This window comes from Capsella rubella, unplaced genomic scaffold (assembly GCF_000375325.1).
Source record: "Capsella rubella cultivar Monte Gargano unplaced genomic scaffold, Caprub1_0 scaffold_3, whole genome shotgun sequence".
NCBI classification, from domain to species: domain Eukaryota; kingdom Viridiplantae; phylum Streptophyta; class Magnoliopsida; order Brassicales; family Brassicaceae; genus Capsella; species Capsella rubella.
This window is the reverse complement of record NW_006238921.1, coordinates 9,347,254-9,368,106: the sequence shown is the minus strand read 5'-3', so window position 1 is coordinate 9,368,106 and position 20,853 is coordinate 9,347,254. Positions and strand designations below refer to the sequence as shown.

At 34.6% G+C, this 20,853-nt stretch overlaps 7 protein-coding genes across 11 annotated transcripts; 1 reads left to right on the top strand and 6 right to left on the bottom strand.

Moving 5' to 3' along the window:
* Nucleotides 1-989: 989 nt before the first annotated feature.
* Nucleotides 990-2,505, bottom strand: LOC17893516 (60S ribosomal protein L13a-2). The gene is made up of 4 exons (XM_006298497.2): nucleotides 2,172-2,505; nucleotides 1,798-1,914; nucleotides 1,614-1,701; nucleotides 990-1,303 (listed from the first exon to the last, which is right to left on the bottom strand). Exons 1-4 carry the CDS (start codon nucleotides 2,441-2,443, stop codon nucleotides 1,160-1,162), a joined length of 621 nt encoding a protein of 206 aa, XP_006298559.1. The 5' UTR covers nucleotides 2,444-2,505; the 3' UTR covers nucleotides 990-1,159.
* Nucleotides 2,506-2,631: 126 nt separating this feature from the next.
* LOC17893695 lies at nucleotides 2,632-4,569 on the top strand. Of its 2 annotated transcripts, none has more exons than XM_023786263.1 (5): nucleotides 2,632-2,866; nucleotides 2,967-3,106; nucleotides 3,756-3,853; nucleotides 4,085-4,262; nucleotides 4,345-4,569. In XM_023786263.1, exons 1-4 carry the CDS (start codon nucleotides 2,677-2,679, stop codon nucleotides 4,224-4,226), a joined length of 570 nt encoding a protein of 189 aa, XP_023642031.1. In that variant the 5' UTR covers nucleotides 2,632-2,676; the 3' UTR covers nucleotides 4,227-4,262; nucleotides 4,345-4,569. The 2 variants fall into 2 exon arrangements, with proteins under 2 accessions (XP_023642031.1, XP_006298608.2); XM_006298546.2 differs by having other exon boundaries at nucleotides 2,645-2,866; nucleotides 2,970-3,106.
* Nucleotides 4,570-5,011: 442 nt separating this feature from the next.
* LOC17892240 (cyclin-dependent kinase inhibitor 5) lies at nucleotides 5,012-6,032 on the bottom strand. Its single transcript, XM_006298583.2, has 3 exons — nucleotides 5,554-6,032; nucleotides 5,372-5,467; nucleotides 5,012-5,276 (listed from the first exon to the last, which is right to left on the bottom strand). Exons 1-3 carry the CDS (start codon nucleotides 5,919-5,921, stop codon nucleotides 5,207-5,209), a joined length of 534 nt encoding a protein of 177 aa, XP_006298645.2. The 5' UTR covers nucleotides 5,922-6,032; the 3' UTR covers nucleotides 5,012-5,206.
* Nucleotides 6,033-9,044: 3,012 nt separating this feature from the next.
* LOC17891294 (E3 ubiquitin-protein ligase PRT1) lies at nucleotides 9,045-11,492 on the bottom strand. Of its 2 annotated transcripts, XM_023786923.1 has the most exons (8): nucleotides 11,273-11,492; nucleotides 10,866-10,894; nucleotides 10,572-10,751; nucleotides 10,355-10,462; nucleotides 10,106-10,282; nucleotides 9,800-10,000; nucleotides 9,547-9,665; nucleotides 9,045-9,463 (listed from the first exon to the last, which is right to left on the bottom strand). In XM_023786923.1, exons 1-8 carry the CDS (start codon nucleotides 11,359-11,361, stop codon nucleotides 9,164-9,166), a joined length of 1,203 nt encoding a protein of 400 aa, XP_023642691.1. In that variant the 5' UTR covers nucleotides 11,362-11,492; the 3' UTR covers nucleotides 9,045-9,163. The 2 variants fall into 2 exon arrangements, with proteins under 2 accessions (XP_023642691.1, XP_006297663.2); XM_006297601.2 differs by having other exon boundaries at nucleotides 10,106-10,462.
* Nucleotides 11,493-12,150: 658 nt separating this feature from the next.
* On the bottom strand, nucleotides 12,151-13,537 carry LOC17890646 (probable serine/threonine-protein kinase PBL25). The gene is made up of 4 exons (XM_006299043.2): nucleotides 13,450-13,537; nucleotides 12,988-13,353; nucleotides 12,515-12,906; nucleotides 12,151-12,429 (listed from the first exon to the last, which is right to left on the bottom strand). The coding sequence occupies exons 1-4, from the start codon at nucleotides 13,535-13,537 to the stop codon at nucleotides 12,151-12,153; spliced, it is 1,125 nt and encodes a 374-aa protein (XP_006299105.2).
* A 650-nt stretch (nucleotides 13,538-14,187) lies between these two features.
* On the bottom strand, nucleotides 14,188-16,349 carry LOC17893112. 3 transcript variants are annotated; one of them, XM_023786695.1, is made up of 2 exons: nucleotides 15,743-16,339; nucleotides 14,188-15,640 (listed from the first exon to the last, which is right to left on the bottom strand). In XM_023786695.1, exons 1-2 carry the CDS (start codon nucleotides 16,254-16,256, stop codon nucleotides 14,265-14,267), a joined length of 1,890 nt encoding a protein of 629 aa, XP_023642463.1. In that variant the 5' UTR covers nucleotides 16,257-16,339; the 3' UTR covers nucleotides 14,188-14,264. The 3 variants fall into 3 exon arrangements, with proteins under 3 accessions (XP_023642463.1, XP_023642464.1, XP_006299070.1); XM_023786696.1 differs by having other exon boundaries at nucleotides 15,749-16,339; XM_006299008.2 differs by having other exon boundaries at nucleotides 14,188-16,349.
* A 2,876-nt stretch (nucleotides 16,350-19,225) lies between these two features.
* Nucleotides 19,226-20,467, bottom strand: LOC17892934 (F-box protein At4g19940). The gene has a single exon (XM_006300008.1). It carries the CDS (start codon nucleotides 20,465-20,467, stop codon nucleotides 19,226-19,228), a length of 1,242 nt encoding a protein of 413 aa, XP_006300070.1.
* Between the last annotated feature and the right edge of the window lie 386 nt (nucleotides 20,468-20,853).

Sequence of the window (20,853 nt, the reverse complement as noted above, 5' to 3'; positions counted from 1 at the left end):
TAAAAACTTGTTTTTTTTATTATATGTCATGACCAAAATGTTATTTTTAATTTGATGATACTTAAGTTTAATTACATGAATTTTTTTAAATAAGGCTCTGAGGAATCTATAATAATATTAGATAATGATTTGATTAAAACTTCAGGTCTTAAGTTCAGTCTTTATCAGTTTAGACTTTCTCGTATTTTCGTATAGTTCTCTTTTTCGTATGAGGTTTCTGATTTGAGTTTTCAATTTGGACTTTTACTTTTCTTGTTTAGGTATTGGTTTCCTTTGTAATTGGGATTTGTTTTTCGTTGACTTTTTATTTTTTCTAATGGGTTCTTGTAATTCAACTGAAAATTTCTATTCATAATCATAATATACCTTTAGATGGAAAAAAAAATCCTAAGAAAATACAAAGTTACGTGAAGATATAGGTTTACCTAACATTATTACATGTACTCTAACTTTGAGTATGGTATCTTTAAGGATAGTTTAAAACGTTAACATAATGATGCAACTAACAAATAGACAAAGTTACAATTTTAGTTGAAGAGGTATGGTATTGGTAGGTCGGTCACATATATACTAATAGAGAGTTGTAGCTGTGAAAAAAACACTAGGATGGGTCGACATGGACGCGTAGAGACCAAACCTAAGGGGAACTAATGCCTCACCAACTAAGTAATTAGATGTTCTACTAAAAAGAACTAAGTATTAGATGTAAGCCCTTCCTCGGACAGATCCCTCCTTTGATGTTGTAACTCTCCCAAAGAAAAGTTCTTACGCGTGTTGCACATTCGTCAGCCACTGAAAATATTAATCCCGGTTGGATTGAAAAAACTGTACTAGACTGGCCATGAAAAACAAGCGGAGCTAGCCCCTACGATATTGCACCTTGGTATTACCAAGGTCTAGGTTAATTGATGTTGCACCAATTCATGACTCACGTTTTACCATTTTCGTAGTCTCACAATAGAGAATAGAAATAAAGGAGTAAGCGGTGATTAAGTGAAATATCAAAAGATAAACCATAAGATAGTGTAAAACAACCAAAATAACCAAAACGTTTACACATTCCAGTATGTCTACAATACTATCAAAACAAAATAAATCAAAACGAGTTCCAAGAAATGACTTAAAGCAACACCAAATGATAGTTGTTGTGGATTGACTTTCAGTACTTGATTGATGCAAGGACATCGAGCTGGGATCCAAGTTTCTCCTCTGCAACCTTCTCAGCCTTAGCCCTGAGCTTGGTGAGTTGCTTCTTGCGCTCATACACAGCTTGTGACCTCTCCTTTCTTTTCGTCTCAAGCTCCTGCAAAACCATCAAACCAAAGGTTAAAATCCCCAGTAACTTCTCAAATGAAGTGAGATAATGGCCTCATAACTAAATGATACATGCTTGTTGGACAAGTTCCACCAGACCATCTTATCTTGGTTACATATTTAAGATTGCAATCAAACAATGCAAGAGTAATTTCCATAGCAAAACTACTTTATCAACTATAATGGGCTATACAACAGCTCAAAAGAAAATTGAATGAAGCAACTATATGTTCCATAAACTTTACATTCACAGAAATTAAGATATTATGAAACGTAAGAAACAAAGAAAAGGAACAAACCTTAATGGTATCGTAATGGTTCCAGCCAACCTCAGAAGACAGACGGCCCAACAAGCAGTACTTGTGGCCAGCTTGAAGCCTCAAAACCCTAAGCAAGAACAAAGAAAAAACGAAATCAGTTGATAGAGCTAAGACACATTGAACACAAGCTTATAAGATAGGAGAAAGTTTCAGAATCTCTTACTTGAGAGCATCGGGGATGACCATCCTCTTGACCTTGTCATAAGGAGGTGGGACTCCCTCAAAAACCTTCAAACGTGCAAGAGCAGCAGCACCACGCTTGGTCTTGTGTGGAATCATCCTGTAAATGACCAAAACCACATTTCACAAAACATTATCTCACTAACACATGATCACATTTCAAAATCACCATTTCATTTCTAACACAGACTAATTCCACAAAGATCAAAAGCTGACATAGTAACTAGCAATCATCGATACAAACTCTAACAAGCTACACAAAATGTCATAATTTGAATCATAATAAAACAAACTATCCAAAATCATTTTCAATATTCACTATAAGAAAACTAAAGACTATAAGATTAGATTACGAACCCACGAACGGTACGCCAGAAGATCTTGGACGGAGCACGGAAATGAATAGGACCATGAGAAGGCTTAGTGTTCATGCGTTTCCTAAGAAACCTCATGTACTTCATCTTCTGACGAACCAAACCACCAGACAAACAAATCTCCTCACATCGGACAACGACAACGCTCTGTCCATTGAGCAATTCCTTAGCAATGATCGAAGCGAGACGACCACACATGTGGTGACGTGCGTCAACCACGACACGCTTGGAGCATATCCCTGACCCAGACACCATCTTCTCGACTCTCGATTTGCTTCTCTCCTTAGCTTCCGCTCTTTCGAAAAGACCACGGCTTCACTTCAGCGGCGGATTTATATATGGTGGCGAAGTTAGGGTTTCAGCTTCTCTAAACCCTAATTTATTGGGCCTTTTTAGGCCCAGGCCCAATAAAAATTTGAAACTCTTTTCGTTTTTCTACTAAGGCATTGGAGATTTTCAGATTCTTCTTCTTCTTCACAGGATCAGCGATGAATATAGCTTCGAGGATCCGACGAAGTATTTTCAGAGAGAAGACGAAATCTTCAGATGGGAATAGCTTGGTGAATGGATCGAGTGTTAACGAAGAAGGTAAAGATGAGATTTTGGGAGTGACTGATGAGTTAATCGATCATGTCAGATCGTTCACCATTGACACGTTTAAGGACTTCTCTCTTGAAGGTAATTACTAATTACGAATTCGGATTCCAATTTTGTTATAATTTTTCAATTTTTCTGCTTTTGAAGTTAATTTTAGTAGTTGGGTTGAAATTTTCTGAAGCAGATGAAAAAGAAGAGGAAGAAGCGTCTGTGAATCCTTTGGGAGATGAAGATAATGGCTTGAGTTCATCTGCTAATGTGAAGAAGGACTTATCTGATTGGCAAGAGAAACATGCGGTTCTAGTATTATCGAAATCGAAGGTATTGTTTCTGAAATTTTGATTCTTTTTTTGGTGATCGACCTTTGTTTTTGAAATGAATGGACTTGGTAGCTATAGAGACTTCAGATGATCAACTATAAGCTTTTGGAGCCAATGGTGAAATTTAATTTGGATTCAAATCAGTGTTTGTGGGTTGATGATTCTTTAGAACTTATAACAGAACTATTGTCTTTTGCTTGTCACTTTGTGTTTGGTTAGTTCGGAACATTGGATCGAATCTTATAGAGAGTTTTAAAAGTTACTCAAGGTCTTAGCAAGATTGATTTTGATTTAAGTGAACTCAGAAGTTTTTCTTGAATTTTGGTATCTCTGAGTCTGATATATCTATATATCTAAATGGATGTTGGTAGTGGTAGGGCTCTTCGCCTAGTGTCATATCACTTGAATCCGATTCTGATCAGATTTTATGTGTCAAATCTTATAGTTCGTTTGAATCACTTGTAATTTGATTAGGCTCAAGTTAATAAAATATGGCAAAAAATGCTCATATATGTCCAGGATGAATTTTTTTTTTTTTTTAATCGTTGGTAGAATTGAATTTGGTTGATTAGGAGGAACATTGGGTTTTATTCGAATCTTAAAGAGTAATTTCAAAACTGCTCTAAACAAGATTGATTTCGGTGTTACAGGAACTCTCACAGCTGAGATTCAAGTTATGCCCACGACTTTTAAAGGAACATCAGTTTTGGAGGATATATTTCCAGCTTGTGAGGAAGCTTGTAGCAAAGTAAGTACTTTCTTACTCCTAAATTTCGTTTGTGATGGTTCCATGTGTAATGCTTTAGTAAGTGTTAAAATGTAGTGTTGATCTGTATATGATTCCACTTTCACATAGAGATAGTGGGATGGGTTCTTAGGTTGGAACCAAGAGATGCGTATAGAACATGGGAAATACGGGTTTAGATATTATTCATTATGCTCATGGAAATATGATTGGTATTTGGATATTATTTTGCAGATACGAGGTGCTAGCAATCCAACAGGCTAAAATAAGGAGGATGGCCATGGAAAACAGTAAAACTTCTGAAACCAAGGGTGTATATGAAGTTGAAATGTCAGAGACAAAGCAAAGGTTGAGTACAGGACCTGCAACTCCGTGAAGCTTGTGTAGCAAATTTTGGGAGAGAACACGACAGGTACTGTAATATTACAGACTACTTATTTCCTTAGTACAACTAGAGGAAATCACACTAAGCATCCTATGACTTGCTTTTGCAGTTTAGCTCACAAACCAACCCAAGATGCTGAACCATCGGAGTTTAAGCAGGCCTTGATCAGTAAATATTGTTTGTGTTTAAAAAGTGACAAAACCAAGAAGGCTTTGATTCTTCAGAGGTGTAAATGATCATGTGAATTTAGTATCAGACATAACACAGTGACTCTTAAACCCTTTGTAGCAATAAGAATAGACATCATTATTTATTGTTTTTATTCATCCGATGAGCTAAAGATCCAAAGAGGTGAAATATTTAACATAAACCAAGAAACCTAACCTTAGCATGAAAGGTGCTAACTTAGACTTTTGAAGAAATAATTCCAGAAAGCGAGACAGTGAGTGCAGTGCCAATAAAGAAGAGAGAGAGGTGAAATCTAAACACAGCATTTCACTGCAACCTGTGAGATTGGTACAATTACCCACGTGTGAAAAGGCCAATGAGAGTAGAGTATCAATAAAGAAGACAGAGATAAAACCTGTGACTAAAGGTTTTTGTTCAGACGAGTTAGCTTCATTTGCAACTTGAATCCAAAGTTTATGACTTGTAAAGTTAACACTGATGCAGAACCACAAACTCAGAGACCTTCAAGAAGTAGCTAAAGAACAAAGAAGAGATTTTGCCAATACTACTAATTCAAGTAACTTGGCAGTGTGACCGTGATTGTGACATAATCCAGTAAAATTAGACTTTATTTAGTTGCAAATTGAGACAGATTAACATTACATTATTCTTGACTAACAAGTTATACACCAACCCTAGAAAAAACTCCCCACAGTTAGTCTGTGTGTAACTTCATCGCCTCTGTTCCAACACAGATGTTTCCTAAAGCACACAACTTTACATCCAAAACGACGCATTTCATTTCATGGCGCCACTTTGACCCATTCGTAACGCCCTGGCAATGGATTCTCCGAGACAATGTCAAAGTTGTACCTGCAAACAAAACCATAACTCCCCCAATATCAGACCAAACTCTAAAACTCAATTTCAAGAAAATCAAGAAACTCAAAAGACTCAAAAAATCCTACTTTTGAATGAAGAATCTGTGTTGTTGTTGCTCTGCGTGTGCAAAGAAGTCTTCAATCTCACTTTGTAAAGCTTTTGAGTCTCTTTCTCTCTTACTCCTGTAGAACAAACACATCAAAAACTCAAATCTCATCTCTCTCTATCATATTTGAGATGAGAACAGAGTTAAAACTTAAAAAGTTACCTATTTTCTGATTCAAAATCGAAACTTTTCTCTCCAAAATTACAATCTTCTTCCGTCTCAGTCACCAGAGCCGCCGTCTTCGTCTCCGCCGGGACATTTTTAGCCCTAGGGTTTCTCGTTTGACATTGGTCGACACTTATGAGCCGTTGCTGTTTCTTGGCACTGAAGGGTAATGGAAGCTTCACGAGACGGCGGCTCCTGAGCTGGAGGTAGTTTAAGGAGTCTGCTTGGTCGGAATGAGAACGGAGACGATGGAGGAAGAGGTTTTTGGCGGCGGCTCTAGTACGGAAACCTAGAGTGGTTGGGTGAGAGATGTCTTTAACGGAGATGTCTCCGGTGATTTTTGACTTCTTGATGTATTTTCCCATCTCCGGGAAGGTGGTGATTTTACTGAATCTTCCGGTCGAGAGAGAGAGAGAGGAGGGAAACAATGAAGAAGAAGAAGAAAGGAGAAAGAAGTGATTTTTAATCTGAGAGAAAAAAAAAGTGAAAACTGAAAAGGACAATGGAAATAATTATTTAAAAAGAAAAAGAAAAAATTGGGGAAAACAGATTGAAGTGGTTGGCCATTTGTAGCTAAACTAGTCACCACCATGTGATGGGTTCGAGAGTTCGGACAAAGAAAATATAACTTTTTAAGGTTTTATTTTCTTTAGTGTTCGGCTCGAATGGTTTGCCGTGGTAGTAATGAAATTTGTCGCGGATCAACTTCAAACCGTTTCTATATACAAATAAATTTGGTGCAGGATAGATTATTATCGGTCTAAAAATTAGAATAACCTAAATCGTTGATAGATTATGTCATTTTGTTTAGGATAAATTATCATCGATCTCAAAAATAAAATGGACTAAATTAGACTGTTTTGTTTGCAATATTCATTCGAAACCTAAAAACTCTCGCACTATGGTCATATGCATATATGCTTACCTTCTTCTTTTTATGGAATTTAATTGTAAGAGATAATCAAAATTTAATTATTAATTTTCTGTATTAATTTTAAGAGACTTGAATGTGACCTAAAATGTTCTATTTCCCTGATTTTACAACATGGACTTAACTTACTTTTTCAAACTATGTTTTTAACATTGTATTTTTTCTTAGTTACAACTGTAAAATAACATCAATTAGTAGACCTCAGAAGAAGAACATTTTTAAAAATATATGTTAGCAATTATGTTATACATTTTTATATGTATAAAGTTCCTTTTTGTATAATTAAGAAAGGCGTATTCATCCTCTCGCCTATAATGATTAATGAGTGGTTTGTTGGAGCATATATAATAAAATGTTGCCGAAAGTAACAAGTTCTTTTGAGAATAAAAGATCATTAAGCTTATAAGTACTATTAAATATTTTTGTAGACCATCCTCTTTGAACACAAAGAATCCAACACCTAAAATGTAAAAACAATAAATATTAAGATGGCTATATTATTATGTATATATCAGATTTGTTTTGATTTAAAATAAATTTGTATCCATTTTTTCAACTTTTTTCATTTGATAGACAAGTCAAATGTTAGATTTGTACAAACTCGTGTAATTGGTTCGAAAGAGAAAAAAAAGAGTCAACTATTTGACAAAGAAACGTACACATTAATTGTATGCAGATACATTTTGACGTATCATTTGTTTTTTTTTCTTTAAGTAAACAAGTGTCTTATGAATCAACATCATTGGCTTGATCACTTGATTTGGATCTATTAGCATTGGATTCCTTATCTGATCTAACTAGTTTATGTATCATCTTAAAAGAACCTTTATCTTTTTTGATTAGTTGCTTCTTAAAAAGTTGACTTGCTCATAATTTGAAATCTACATATAAAATGTAAATATAAAAGTCAATTTGGTTTTCTACGTTTTTGTTTTCCTTTGTGGACTTACTTTGGCAAACAAACTTTAAATTTTTATTTTTATTTTCCCTTGTCAACTACTTTAATGGATTTGCCCGTTCTTGTTTCTGAGACATGAATCGTGTTGCCATAATTAACTCTACCGTTACGTGATAGTTGATACGATCATAGCCCGTGAAACACAACAAGGTGATGAGTCGATCAAGACACCCATTTGCCCTCGTGCTTTTTATATACAAAGATCGAGAGGTTTATTCATTACGGTAAATTGCATTAAAAACCCTCAAAAGCTTTCGATAGTTCTCATGATTTTTTTGTTTGCTTTTGTAATTTTATTATCGAATATGTAATTTTGTTATCCCACGCATGATGAATTAACTCCTTAGTTCAAACTCCAAACACGAATTGAAGACACAATTATCAGTTTAAAAGCCACATGAAACTAAATATGGTAAAACAAATCTAACCGTACAGAGAAACGAGAAGACACACACACGTGTGATGACTCTCTCGTCAATCATCAAACAGCTCAGATCTCGACGCTTACCGAATCCCCAAAAAAAATCAGTAGAAAAAAAAATAAAAGGCAAAAGGTAAAAAACAAAACAAAATTAAAAGGATCTGCAATAAAAACACTCTTCACGTCCTCCCGCCCTTTTTTTCAGGGCGCCAAAAAAAAAAAAAAGAACTGTTATCACAACACGCGCGTACGGATATTATTTTATTTCTTTTTTTCCTTTTTTCTTTTTAATAATAAAGTGTTTTTGAAAAAAAGACAGAACCCGAGAAACGAGTTCCGAAGCCAGAAGCAGTTGTAAAGTCCCACACACACACTCGGACCAATCACATCATAGCTGCCTTCACACCCACTCAGAGGAAAGAATCTTTCACCGATCACTCCTTGATTCAGCTACTACTAAGAGCTATAAGATGTTAGTTAGGGTATGTTAGTATTAATTTAGTATTAAATTTGAAAAAGTAGAGTTTAAGAGTTTTTATTTTATTTTTAGTTTTGAGATGTGTTTATTGGTAGGATCTTAAGTTGGGTATTTTAGATTTTTTTTAAAAAATAAATAAATTTATAATTTGTAATATAAGAAAATTGACTTGTGTTTTTCATGTATGGCTAATTTTATTGGGTTTTTCTTAACATCGATTCATCAAATTCATAGTTAAATTTGAAAATTGTTATGTCATAATATAATTATCAACTTACCCAATTCATAGAAATTATAGTAATGTCATAATAAATGGTTTACAAAAAAAAATAAAAAAATTAAAAAAAAAAAAATTATAATGTCATAACCCACCAAAAGAATCATTCTCCAAAAAAAATTAAAAAATTAAAAAAAAAAACTTACCCAATCCGATTGCGCCACGTGGCGTCTCTTAACCCACAAAAAGAATCCTTCTCCAACATACCCAACTCAAGTATCTTAGTAAAATTAATCAATTTTGATTTATTTTTATAACCTTAATACCCTAACATACTCTCTAAAACCCATTGATAATGTTGGTCTAAATTAGCAAAAATATACAAAGCTTGTACATGACAAATATTTTCTTGCATAATACACACACAAACATATTAAAAGAGAAAAAACAAAATCAAATCATTTTGTTACGCTTATAAATAAATAAAGACTTAAGTTTAAAATGTTCAAAACCATAAGACTTATGTGAAAAAAAATATAAAAATAAATAGTAACGCAAACACAAAGTTGAAAGCATATGAACTAATACTTGACTGCTATTTTTCATTCTGTGTTTGATGACTCATTAGACGAACCATGAGGAGGCCCTTCCTCCTCCTCCTCCTCCTCGCCCTCATCTGTATCCCCATCTTCGTTTGCGAGAATGAAGCCTGTGATCATAAACTGAGGAACCCCTGGCTGCCAAGGAGCCTCAGCAAGCTCAAGCCTATGATCTGGAGTGTGTTGTTGGTTGAATCTCCCTGGAACTTTCGATGGACTCTCGTAACACTCTTTGCAAAGGTCATACCCGATTTCTTCCTTGCAGTCTTTGCATCTGTATCTATCCCCTATGATTGGATACACCTGCATGCTCCAAAGTTACATAACGATTCACATCATCTTAATCTTACTAATGAAAAAACGGTTTTAATTAAGAATCGACTTACCCCGCAAGAATCACAACCAGCTCCGTAGTGAACATTAGATTCAGGGTTTGGCAACCAAAGCATATCGTCGTTGTTATCATTTGAAAATGATGGGCCTTCTTTGAGGTGGTTTTGATCATCTAAATATGAAGTGAAATGAGTACAAAAGTCTTAGTGTCCAGTCTCACATATTCGATGTAATAACAAGAAATAGGGTTTGAGAGCACAAGCGATAACTAAAAGAATTTGTTCAAGGCATAGATGTAGGACTTACTTCCTTTGCTATTATGGGCAAGAGTTTTTTGAATCCCACCACTTCTCCTTGAATTGTATTCTTCAGGAAAATTTTCTTCCATAAGCTGTTCAAGAATCAAACAAACTTTTGGAAATCCTCTAGGGTCACGAACATTACACTCTTGACATTTGATCTTTTCGCTTTCTTCAGCCATATCTACCACACATCCTTCGCAATACACTGTAAGAACATTAGGAAAAAAAATAACACATTTGAAAATTTTAAGGTGATATTCTCAAGGAGTGGAAAGTTAAAATATTTATCAAAAGCAATCTGAGATGATACCATGCCCACAATTGAGAACCACGGGTCGCATGAGCAGCTCCTTACATGCTGAACAGAGCAAATCCTCTTTCAAAATTTGCTTACTGGCATTGTTATTCTTAAGAAAGTCATCCTCATGAGCATTATGACTTCGTGCATCAATGGGTTCTTGATTGCTGGGGATACATGAACTGTCACCTACACTTGATGAATTAGATAATAACTTCGCTGCATTTGAGCACTCTTCCACCATCTGTGTAATACACTTACCAGAGATATTTAGAGAATCTCCACTACATACAGCCTCATCCTTAGCATTAGCCTTATCCGAAACAACATCAATCTGTGGAGAAAAACAATCTAGCTCTTCTTCTTCCTCTGAAAATATCAACAAACTATAATGAATAAAACTGACACCTACACAATAACACTTGCACATGATAAATCAAAATTTTGACCGAGCACAAACATATAAGCAAAGACTCACCCAAAACTTGTTCTTCTCTCTTCTTATGTGCGATCGGGTATATCTTCTTCAGCAGAAAATGAAGCTTCTGGCACACAGAAGGAAAGTGAACATACGGATCCCTACATATCGGACAATGAGACTCGCGAATGCCATTCATTGACTTATGCACACACCAGAAACATGATAGATGACCACAAGCTACATCACCATCCAACAAAATAAGCATTAGAAACCAAGTCACTAAAACAGAATTAAACAAAAAAACAAAAGATGGTAGAGACTTGAGAGTGTCTTACGACTTAGTCAACTTACATAACACAATTGGTTTGTAAAGAAGTTCCCTGCACAAGAAGCAACACAAAAACCCCAGTAAGACAACACAAATCAGTGCTAAAAAAATGACGAACAGATCTTAAACCTGATGAATTAGATACCTATGGCTAATTCAATCATTCAAAATCTAATTAAGCTATACGATTTACGATACAGGGGAGATTAAGAAGCTCTGAAAAATCTTAAAATCGTCGCAGAGACAACAATCTCGATATCGTCGGACTCAGAACAACGGGGGAGACAATAGCATCATGAGATTTTTTTTATTTTTTTTCGAATTAACTACTCTAAATTCACCTAACAATTAACCTAATTGCTAACAAAATTTAGGGAGATATTGCAAGAGGCGAACCAAAAAAATTTGAGAAAAGAGAAAAAAAGCTTACAGGCAAACGCAGCAGAGAAACTGATCGGAGATTTCTTCTTCCGGTGGTTCGTCGTTCTTCGCCGTGATATTAGCTATAGGTTCGGCCATTGTTATCAGAAGAGAAGATAGGGGAGAGAGAGAGAGAGAGAGAGATCTGAGATGTTTATAAAACGGTGGTGAGATGCTTTTGCTTTTGCGGCAAGGGCCTGAATCCACCGCCGCACTTTTTTTTTTTTTTTTCTTCGATTTATTTTAGGTTAAAACCATAATTACTGTATGTTCTGTGAGATATAGGAATTGTTTTATTTTAGATAAGGGCTTAAATATTATTAAATGTTTCTCACGAAATTTTATTTTTTTTGGTAGTATTTCCCACGTATTAAATAAGTATAATTAAAAAAAAAATTGGGTAGAGATTTATTGTTGAAAATGTGTTAATGGTGTTTAATTTGATTTGAGAATCTATATTTAGATATTTTCTGTTTTCCGATTTTTTTATTTTGTGATATAATTTTGGGTTTTGGTTTAGATTTAAGTTTTAGTTAAGCACTTATATATCTTTAGTTTTTGAAAGAATTTAGGTTTTGAATCAGTTTTTATTTATTTTGTTATATTAGAAATAAAAATCACAAATAAAAACTATAAATTAATCGAAAACATATTAAGATATGATTTAATTTGTGATATAAATAAATTTAGCTTAGTTAGATTCTTCATGATCTTTTTTTTATATGATTATACTTTCTTGTAAAATAAAATAAAAATATATATTATTTTCATTAATTTTCGCCTAAATACATGTATTGTATCATATGTAAAAAATAAATGAAAGAAACATAAGTTGTGAATTGTAATTAATGTTAATGTAAAAACGTCTACATTTGCGAATTATCTTATCTAGGGACTTGAATCCCACTGAATTGCATCGTGATAATCATTCTTGGATCGACTTTGTTGCAAATGGTTAGGGCCATTAGTGGAGAAATCGGAGGGTGCACCAAGGAAGCTCATGGCTGTAACAACGTCGCTCATTAGTGGTCTAACAGTAGGTTCTTCTTGCAAGCACATCGCGGCTACAGCTACAGCTTGGTTCAAGCTCTTTTCCGGGTAATCGCCTCGTAGCAATGGATCAGCTAGGTGTGAAAATCTAGTCGGATCTCTAAATATCGGTTGTGCCTAATTAAACCATAGTTGTAAAATTGTTAATTAGTGTCTACATTGGTAAGCCATTAGTATATAAATCATATATAAAGTAACTCACCCAAGTAACTAGATTTTGTTCATGACTAGGTCTCATAGGGTCGATCACTCGTCTTCCGGATATAAGTTCCAACAATACAACTCCGAAGCTATAGACATCTGACTTAACTGTAAGGTGGCCGGTTCTTTGGTATTCAGGAGCACAGTAACCGTAAGTTCCCATAACTCGGGAAGACACATGTAGTGTGTCTCCGACAGGACCTAGCTTTGCTAAACCGAAGTCAGATAATCTCGCAACGTATTCTTGGTTAAGCAATATATTTGACGATTTAAGATCTCGATAAATCACTGGAGGATCGGCCTTGTCGTGGAGATACTCAAGTCCTTTTGCAGCTCCTAAAGCAATCTTAATACGAGTGTTCCAGTCTAGTGGTTCTTGGTCCAGCTCAAGATCTGTTTTAATATAAACATCAAACCAATTTTAGTTATCTTAGTAAGAAATTGAAATTTTGATTGAGAGATATGATGATTTACCGAGGAGATGATCTTCAAGGGATCCAAGAGGCATGTACTCGTAAACAAGAAGTCTTTGGTCACCATCAGCGCAATAACCAATAAGATTCACAAGATTAGGATGATGAAGAAGACTAAGCATTAAAACCTCAACCAAGAACTCTCTTTGTCCTTGTAATCCATTTCTATCAAGTTGTTTCACTGCCACGACCTGTCCTGTCTCAAGCTTTCCTTTGTAAACCCGACCGAACCCTCCTTCGCCAATGAGGCACTCTTGTCTAAAATTATTTGTCGCGGTGGCTAACTCACGGAACGAGAAAATCTTTGCCCCAATATTGTTTGATGGCACGTTTGTATTATTAGCCACCTCTTCTTTTCTTTTTCTCTCTATAAGAACAATTACATAACATAACAAAAGATTTAGAGTTTAGACAAAAGCGAACGTGCACGTACATTGTCAAGAATATTGACGAGAGAGCTTACTAGGTGTATTTGGTTGCTTATAAGGAGCAGGCATGGAAGAACCTTCCTTGTCCGAAACTTTTGAAGAGAAGCAAGAGAAACAACTCATTTTTTCTGAAGATTCTCTTGTTCTTCTTCTTCTTAAACTTCTCTTACAAACAAATTATACATAGAATTCTCAAAACTTTCGATAGGTTTTTATATGAAGAACATAGAAATTACCCCAATAGTTCTATACAAACCAGAAACAGTTTAAGTTTTGCTGTTTTATGTAAGAGTTTTAATAGGTTATAACAGAAACAAGAAGAAAAAGAGAGGTATTTGGAAAGAAACAATATTGAGGAAGACAACCTCAAAACAGAACCTAATTTTACAGAGAAATGTTGGCTACTAACTTTTCCATTATTAAACAAATACTATATGACTTTGCCAAATTAAGAAATAATTAGAGAAAAAATACAATTTTAATTTACCATCTATGTTGATGACCTGTCCACAGAAAATCATGTTCTTTTTAATTATTTTTTGACAATGTGACTTAGCAAGTCGACAACGCAAGAAACATAATTGAACAAGTGATAGAAAACAAGGGAAAATACAGAAATCTTAAGTAGTTATTAACTGATAGATTATAACGTAGCGATCGATTGAAGATGATGAATTATTGAAGATTGATTTAGGAGTTACGTTTGCAAGGTTGGTTGATTTGCACTAAGCTCGGTTTACATTTTCAAACTTGAAAGAAAATAAAACAAAAGATGTGGTAATGGAATGAATTTCTTCAAGCTTCATATTTACAACAAATGTAACAAAGTCTACACATCTCTGAAATGAAATCAATCAACTACAACAAGCGACTTATACTCATCCTTAGATATAGCAGCCTCCATGATCATTATGGGATCAATCTCTCCAACTTTAGATATATCATCATCCTCCTTGATCGTTAGGGGATCAATCTCTCCATCATGTTCCAAGAATAATTCTAACAAGTTCTTGGAAAAGCCACTTACCAAAGCCACTCCTTTCTTGTTTCCGAGCACAGGTGTTGACCTCGAATGCCTCAGATTCCAAAACACTATCTGCGGCACAGCTTCTCCGTACCCTTTCTCTCTGTACTTGCTCACAATCACCTCATAATCTGTTTCCCAACCATCAACCTCCTCCGAATCATACGAAGACCTTCCCCATCTGTTGTTATACGAAGTGTTCGAAGTCGAGGCTTGATCAAACTCCATGTCACTGAACACAAACACTCTCTTGATCATCTCTTCAGGCTTCAGCTTCCCTTTCACGGCCACTTCAAGAATCAAATCAAAAACTTTTTGAAAATCAGTGTTCATATCCCATTGCATTCTCCTCACAAATGCTGCTTTTGATCTCAGATAGTCTCCTTCGACCAAATGGAGTTGAGGGTTTTCGCTGAACGTTATAAGCTTTCCTCTCCATGGCTCTTCTGATAGCTCCGAGACTAGCAAACCAAGCGCCACTGAAACCTCCATTGGTTCACCATGCATAGACCCCGAAACGTCACAGATAGCCATGCAATTCGACAAAGAACCTTTCTGTTTTAGGTCATCAACCATTCGTTTCCATTGCAGCTCAGCGACTTGTCCACCGTCTCTGCCGTTTAACTCTCTTATTATCTCGTGAGGTAACACAGCACCGGCGGCCACCGTAGTTTTACCAGAAAACGCATCTTCAAGATATTGCTGAAACCTTTTTGCGTCGTGTTTCAAGAAAGCCTCCTTGTAAGATTTCATCGCCACTGAAGCAACACGGTTGTAAGGGAGAGACGCCCAGTCACTCGCTCCCATGTATACTTCAGGGAGTTGCAGAGTCTTCCTAAGAGGAACAAGAACTTGTTTCCTTAGCCGATCACGAACTCTGTAGGCATAGTGAGCTTCTTCCACGCCTTCGTATTCCGGGAATGATTCTCTGGGAAAGATCTTCCTAGCAATGCTCTCACAGAGAAGAGTTGCTTTGTCAAAAGAAGAATCAATTGATGGACACCATTTAGCCGCTAGAGAGATTTCGTTTTGTTGGCCTGATGCCAAAAACTCAAGGTCACTCTTTAGTTGACTTGCGAATAGATCAGACACACGTTCGTGGAGAAATCTATACTCTGGATCGTGTGAGTATCTTGTGAATGCTTCCTTCCCCAAGGAAATCTTCTTTTGCTTGCGATCCAAGCTTGCTCTGGCTTTTTCTTCTTGGTTCTTCCTCTCTGCTTTTGCTACCCTCAGCTCCCTCGCCGCCGCAGGTTTGCTTTCAAAAACACTGCGACCCCTTCCACGACCACGGCCCCTTCCACGGCCACGACCACCATAAGAGGCTGTCGAGGTTTCCAGAGAGAATCGAGCCCTTCTACGACGAGATGCTCCACCTTTTGTCTCGAGCCATTCCGACTTCTGGTTATCTCGGACTTCAGATCCTTTTAGAATCCTGTAAAGAATCTCTGGTAAATCTTTAAAGTAACCAAAGGTTGAAATGGCCTCGAGGTTACAAGCTAGGGTTTTGGGATGGTGACCATGGAGCCACAACGCCGCCGTGTAAAACCCTTCCTTGTCAGATTTTCCAGTGCCACGGACTCCACGAAGGTTACAGATAAGCTTGAGAGTGGTTAACGCGTCGTGTCCCCAAGCATCGTGTAGCCGCTTCTCCAGAGATTCCTTGGGTGTGTAGGGAACAACGTGGAAGAAAAAGTCAAGGCAGGGGTTGCCTGCGGAGAGGTACGTGGCGGATCCATTCTCGGTGTATCCCATCGGTGGTGAAGCGTTGACGTTGAGTTTAGTTGATTTGTTGAAGTTTGAGACCATTGCGTCCATGAATGGGTCGTTGGGACCAGAAGCTGTGATGGGTTCTGTTGGGAGATCGATGGAGTCTCGGATCTCTGGTGGACCAAGCAACGGAGAAGACATAGTTGAGAAAGAAACGAGAAAGCACAAATCGATCGAGAGCAAGAGAGATGAGAATCTGAATCAAAAATCAGAGAGATATCGAATCAAGGAGGCTGCACTTAATGTTTATACAACTATGTACGCACCGACTAACCTAGGTAGGGTTTTGGTCTTTACGCAAAAAATACTTTATTAACTAGCTTGGGGATCACGTTGTTTATAAATATTTGACTAAAGGCCCTTTAACAAAAAAAATATATATATTTGACTTGATAGCTTTTTATCTTATTTATTAATTTAAAACTCTGTTTTATCTTAAATTTTCATTAATATATCTAAACATATCTAATATTAATTTAATGTTTTAATATATTTTGAAAAATAATCATTTATATTAAATGAAATCTAATTAAAAAATATCTATATCTAAGAAAAACAAATATTGTATTTTTTAGGAAAAATAAAAAGATAAAAAAATATGTTAGCTTATGAAATAATCAACTAATCAAATATCTACATAGTATATATACATAACTTCATCAATTTTTTCAAATTATATAATTTTTTTAAAATTATTTAAAAGTTTTAAATTAAAATTTTAAATAAATCAATAATTAAATATTTGTCTGCTGAAATCATGCGAATAATCATGTTAGATCACATAAACCTCAAAAAATTGAATTATATAGAATAATTCTGTTTTCCTTTAAAAATTAGTTATTCAGGAAATTAGAATTAACTCAATCACCCTAATAATTAACACTTGACATAAATAATTGACAATTAAAAAATTATTATTTGATTATGCGATTTCAAATCTACAAACTATCCAAAAATAAAATTAAAAAACTAAGTACTTCATAACAGTTTGATCGTTATAAATTCATGATTCCATATATTTTAGTACCACACTAACTACTAAATCAAAACAGTTTACAATATTTTACATGTATAATATTAAAGTAATTCTCATAACAAAATAATGGAATATTTCCTAAAATATCTATATCATTAACTATAAAATAAGAATATTTCCTAAAAAAATAGTTATTTCCAAAATTTATCATTCATTTAATTAGTGAATGATTTCTTATTTGATCAAACAATTAATTAAATGATTATTCCAAACTTCTTTTTTCTTATTAATTTTACACAATCTTAACAAAATAAATCTTCATCCATTGGCAATTTGCATATCATTACTGTATTATCAAATATCAAATAATTTTTTTTATCAAATCTTAAATTACATTTTGAGATTATAAACATATAGAATCTATTAAGATTAAAACTAAATAATAAGTGGATATATCACATTTAAGTGATTTTTACTTCATATTACCAACTTTTAAATAATAAATGGATTATATTTATATGATTTAATTTCTACATATTTTTAGTAAGTTTCCAAACATAAAAATTAAAAATCGGCAAATAGTTAAGAACAAAATCTTTAGTTATCTAATTGAAAAATCAATAAATGTCAAACTGGTATGTTATAAATGATATAATTAAAAAATATCTACAAACATTATCTCATATATACGTATAATTTCGAACTATCCTTGACAAATATGAGATATTAACTTATTTGATCTACCAGGTCACGGGTCATGTATTTACTCGCAAGAGCATAATTTAACAATACAGTATAGTATAACATACTTTAAAAACATTTTAGAGGTAAAATGGGTAGTAAAATCGTTCACGGTCATTAATACGACGATGATTTGACAGATGTTTAGCATCTAAAGTATTTTGTAAATAAGTATTGCATTCATATCTGGGCGAGTTTTTGAAATCACGTTTTTAAGTTGGAAATAATATGAATAAATAATTAGTTTATTTAACGCAAAAATAATAATATAATTTATAGTTACTTTCTATTTACAATAATTTTTAAAAAATTTCATTAATAATTTTAAAAATTCGCACATCGGGCGAGTCTTAATCTAGTATCAGATTATGGCGACTTTTGTTAGGAATTTTACAAACCAAAAACTTTGATTATTGTTAGAATATACCATCTTGATTGAGTATTAGAATTAATTAATTCTCTATTTTCACAAATTCTTATCCCCATCCCTAAGACTCAGAATTTTGATTACTAGTTTTATAATATATATCTTTTTGTTCTTCTGTTAAAAACTTAAACTGCAAGTTTTTCTTTAAAACTTAAAAAACAAAAGAATCCTATAGCTAAGGAGATTTTAAAGCTTTTGAAAAAATCTCACAAAGGAGTGGGAAGTCATCGTACTTGATACAGAGAACTTGCATGGAATTGCATGAGTTGGAGATTTGACATGGTCTCATAATCTTTTAACATTAAAGTTTATATGTCGTGACTCGTGAGAAAAGCAAAAACATATTAGGTCTAATAAATAGAGTATGTCACATTATTTTTTTCAGTTTTTTTTTGGTGAACGAGAAGGACTGATTTATTCAACTAACAAAAATTACAAACGACAGAATGCAACTCCATTTATATTCTCCAACATAATCGACTGAACAACCTTACGATAAGACTCAAGAAAAGGAAATCCTAACTCCAACAATAATGTGTAGTTCGCTAATCTATATGCAAGACGATTAGCTTCTTTATATATATGAATTATCCAGACTAACTAGTCTTTTGTAATCTATGGCACAATTAAACATATCAGAAAATACAGTGAATGAATTACTTTGAAAACCCACTACCAATTCGGAATCCACTTCTACCTCCACACGTCGGACATTATTAGACAAGTGTTGGGCATGTGTATTATACAGTATATGCAAAATTATTTATAAAAACAGGTTAAGATATTAATGAACCACCTTTTTGTTTTATTTGACTGTAAAATACATTTTGTCGGATGGATTAAGAAAATAAATAAAGCACAAACCAGATGAACTTAAAGATAGATTAAGTTCTCAACATCATCCCACCCAACGACACCCCAATGTTTGGTAAGACGATGGCCGTCTGGTGTGTTTTTGATTTCGATTGTTCTCATATAATTATATTGTATGTCGTATAGGAAAATGTAGAAAAGCTTTTGATCTATAGGTTCCAAGATAACCTCACCTTTTCGTGTTGTACCATGGACCCTTAGACGACCAATCCTATTGACCATGTGCATTTGAAAAGAATGCAACACCAAAGTCTTACTCCTCCACATATTATTCTCTTCATCTCCCATAACCCATAGTTCTATCACACCTTGTGTTTCAAGATTGGGATAATGTAAAAGAGCTACACTTCCACCGTATTCTATAAGACCAGTATCATCACGCCACAAGATACCTTCAGGTACTTGGCGTACACTAATTTCTTCAGAGTTAATATCGAAAATCACTAGCACAAGATCCATATGAGCCAGAGCGAGGTAATGCATACGACCATTGATATTCAATACCTGTTTTAAAGGAACATGTGGTGGACATCCGCATGATATCTTTTCCCATCGAGTTGTTCCATCTCCTCCTAGTAAAAAGACCCAATGCTCTGACAGGACCGTGTACAGACCAACTTCGTGACTTGTTCTTGCAGCTATGCAAACCACTTTATATTGATCATGAACAGGATCGTGTCCCATATGGCACATGATAGTCTGAGCTTCATGTATGATATTGGATTCTTCTATGTCGGGTAAGACTACAAGTTGCCTAGTGGTAGTGTTATATATTTGCACACTTGGCCCATTTATAAAGCATAACAAGCCGCGGAAAACGTTAGAGACGTAGCCTCTCATTGCTGGGACGGTCAAGTCTTGGTCGGCATCAAAGGAAGACGTAGTGGTACAGTCCGAATCAAGAGACGATGATAGTAACATATTTTTAAGGTGGCATTTGCCAAAGAAGCCTAAACTCATGTATAGACGAGGAGAGGATGATGTAACCCTTAGGAAACTGTTGGTGAAACTTCGGGAACATATCAAGGATGACCAGAGCTTTGAGATGGATTTGAACTTCATAAGGGATTTAGCTGAAAGTCTTGTTAGAATCTCTATCAAGAGATCGATAGGAATCTCCGGCGTCGGTTCGTGGCAGTTGCGTATGTCTCTTGGTCGTCGTCGTCTTCTTTCCTCGGATCTCCTCTTCATTATTCTTTTACCCTGCTGGAGGATGACGGCTAGGTCGAAAGAAAAAGTCATAGATTGTGTGTCACACAATAATTATGTGATTATAAAATTTTGGTAGCCATTACAAAAATTATATATAGGAGTCAAAAACCCTATATAATTTCATTCCTTTTTATAAATGTTTTATATTCATTTACAAATTAAAATAAATAATAAATAATATATATATATATATATATATATATATATATATATATATATATATATATATATATATATATATATATATATATATATTAAGAAAATTAAATTAGAAGTAGATACAAGTCGGATCTGAATATCCTGCCTCTCAAAAATCAAAACATTTGGATCCAGATCTGGAAGTTTCATATATTCTCATTTGGATCAGATTGTCTTAGATCTCAAACAAAAGTTTTCCACTACTAAAGATGAAATCA

What these genes read in the sequence shown, in the direction of transcription:
- LOC17893112 (XM_006299008.2), bottom strand. Translation starts at nt 16,349, where the DNA reads ATGTCTTCTCCGTTGCTTGGTCCACCAGAGATCCGAGACTCCATCGAT.
- LOC17893695 (XM_023786263.1), top strand. Translation starts at nt 2,677, where the DNA reads ATGAATATAGCTTCGAGGATCCGACGAAGTATTTTCAGAGAGAAGACG. An exon ending in TAAGGACTTCTCTCTTGAAG is followed by an intron (nt 2,867 to 2,966) that starts GTAATTACTAAT and finishes AATTTTCTGAAG; the next exon opens with CAGATGAAAAAGAAGAGGAA. An exon ending in GTGAGGAAGCTTGTAGCAAA is followed by an intron (nt 3,854 to 4,084) that starts GTAAGTACTTTC and finishes ATTATTTTGCAG; the next exon opens with ATACGAGGTGCTAGCAATCC.
- LOC17892240 (XM_006298583.2), bottom strand. Translation starts at nt 5,921, where the DNA reads ATGGGAAAATACATCAAGAAGTCAAAAATCACCGGAGACATCTCCGTT. An exon ending in GATTTTGAATCAGAAAATAG is followed by an intron (nt 5,468 to 5,553) that starts GTAACTTTTTAA and finishes TTTGTTCTACAG; the next exon opens with GAGTAAGAGAGAAAGAGACT. An exon ending in CACAGATTCTTCATTCAAAA is followed by an intron (nt 5,277 to 5,371) that starts GTAGGATTTTTT and finishes TTTTGTTTGCAG; the next exon opens with GTACAACTTTGACATTGTCT.
- LOC17891294 (XM_006297601.2), bottom strand. Translation starts at nt 11,361, where the DNA reads ATGGCCGAACCTATAGCTAATATCACGGCGAAGAACGACGAACCACCG. An exon ending in GAGAGAAGAACAAGTTTTGG is followed by an intron (nt 10,463 to 10,571) that starts GTGAGTCTTTGC and finishes TGATATTTTCAG; the next exon opens with AGGAAGAAGAAGAGCTAGAT. An exon ending in GGTTCTCAATTGTGGGCATG is followed by an intron (nt 10,001 to 10,105) that starts GTATCATCTCAG and finishes ATGTTCTTACAG; the next exon opens with TGTATTGCGAAGGATGTGTG.
- LOC17893516 (XM_006298497.2), bottom strand. Translation starts at nt 2,443, where the DNA reads ATGGTGTCTGGGTCAGGGATATGCTCCAAGCGTGTCGTGGTTGACGCA. An exon ending in TTCTGGCGTACCGTTCGTGG is followed by an intron (nt 1,915 to 2,171) that starts GTTCGTAATCTA and finishes GGTCATTTACAG; the next exon opens with GATGATTCCACACAAGACCA. An exon ending in GTCATCCCCGATGCTCTCAA is followed by an intron (nt 1,702 to 1,797) that starts GTAAGAGATTCT and finishes GTTCTTGCTTAG; the next exon opens with GGTTTTGAGGCTTCAAGCTG.
- LOC17890646 (XM_006299043.2), bottom strand. Translation starts at nt 13,537, where the DNA reads ATGAGTTGTTTCTCTTGCTTCTCTTCAAAAGTTTCGGACAAGGAAGGT. An exon ending in TAAGCAACCAAATACACCTA is followed by an intron (nt 13,354 to 13,449) that starts GTAAGCTCTCTC and finishes TTGTTCTTATAG; the next exon opens with AGAGAAAAAGAAAAGAAGAG. An exon ending in AACAAAATCTAGTTACTTGG is followed by an intron (nt 12,430 to 12,514) that starts GTGAGTTACTTT and finishes TGGTTTAATTAG; the next exon opens with GCACAACCGATATTTAGAGA.
- LOC17892934 (XM_006300008.1), bottom strand. Translation starts at nt 20,467, where the DNA reads ATGACTTTTTCTTTCGACCTAGCCGTCATCCTCCAGCAGGGTAAAAGA.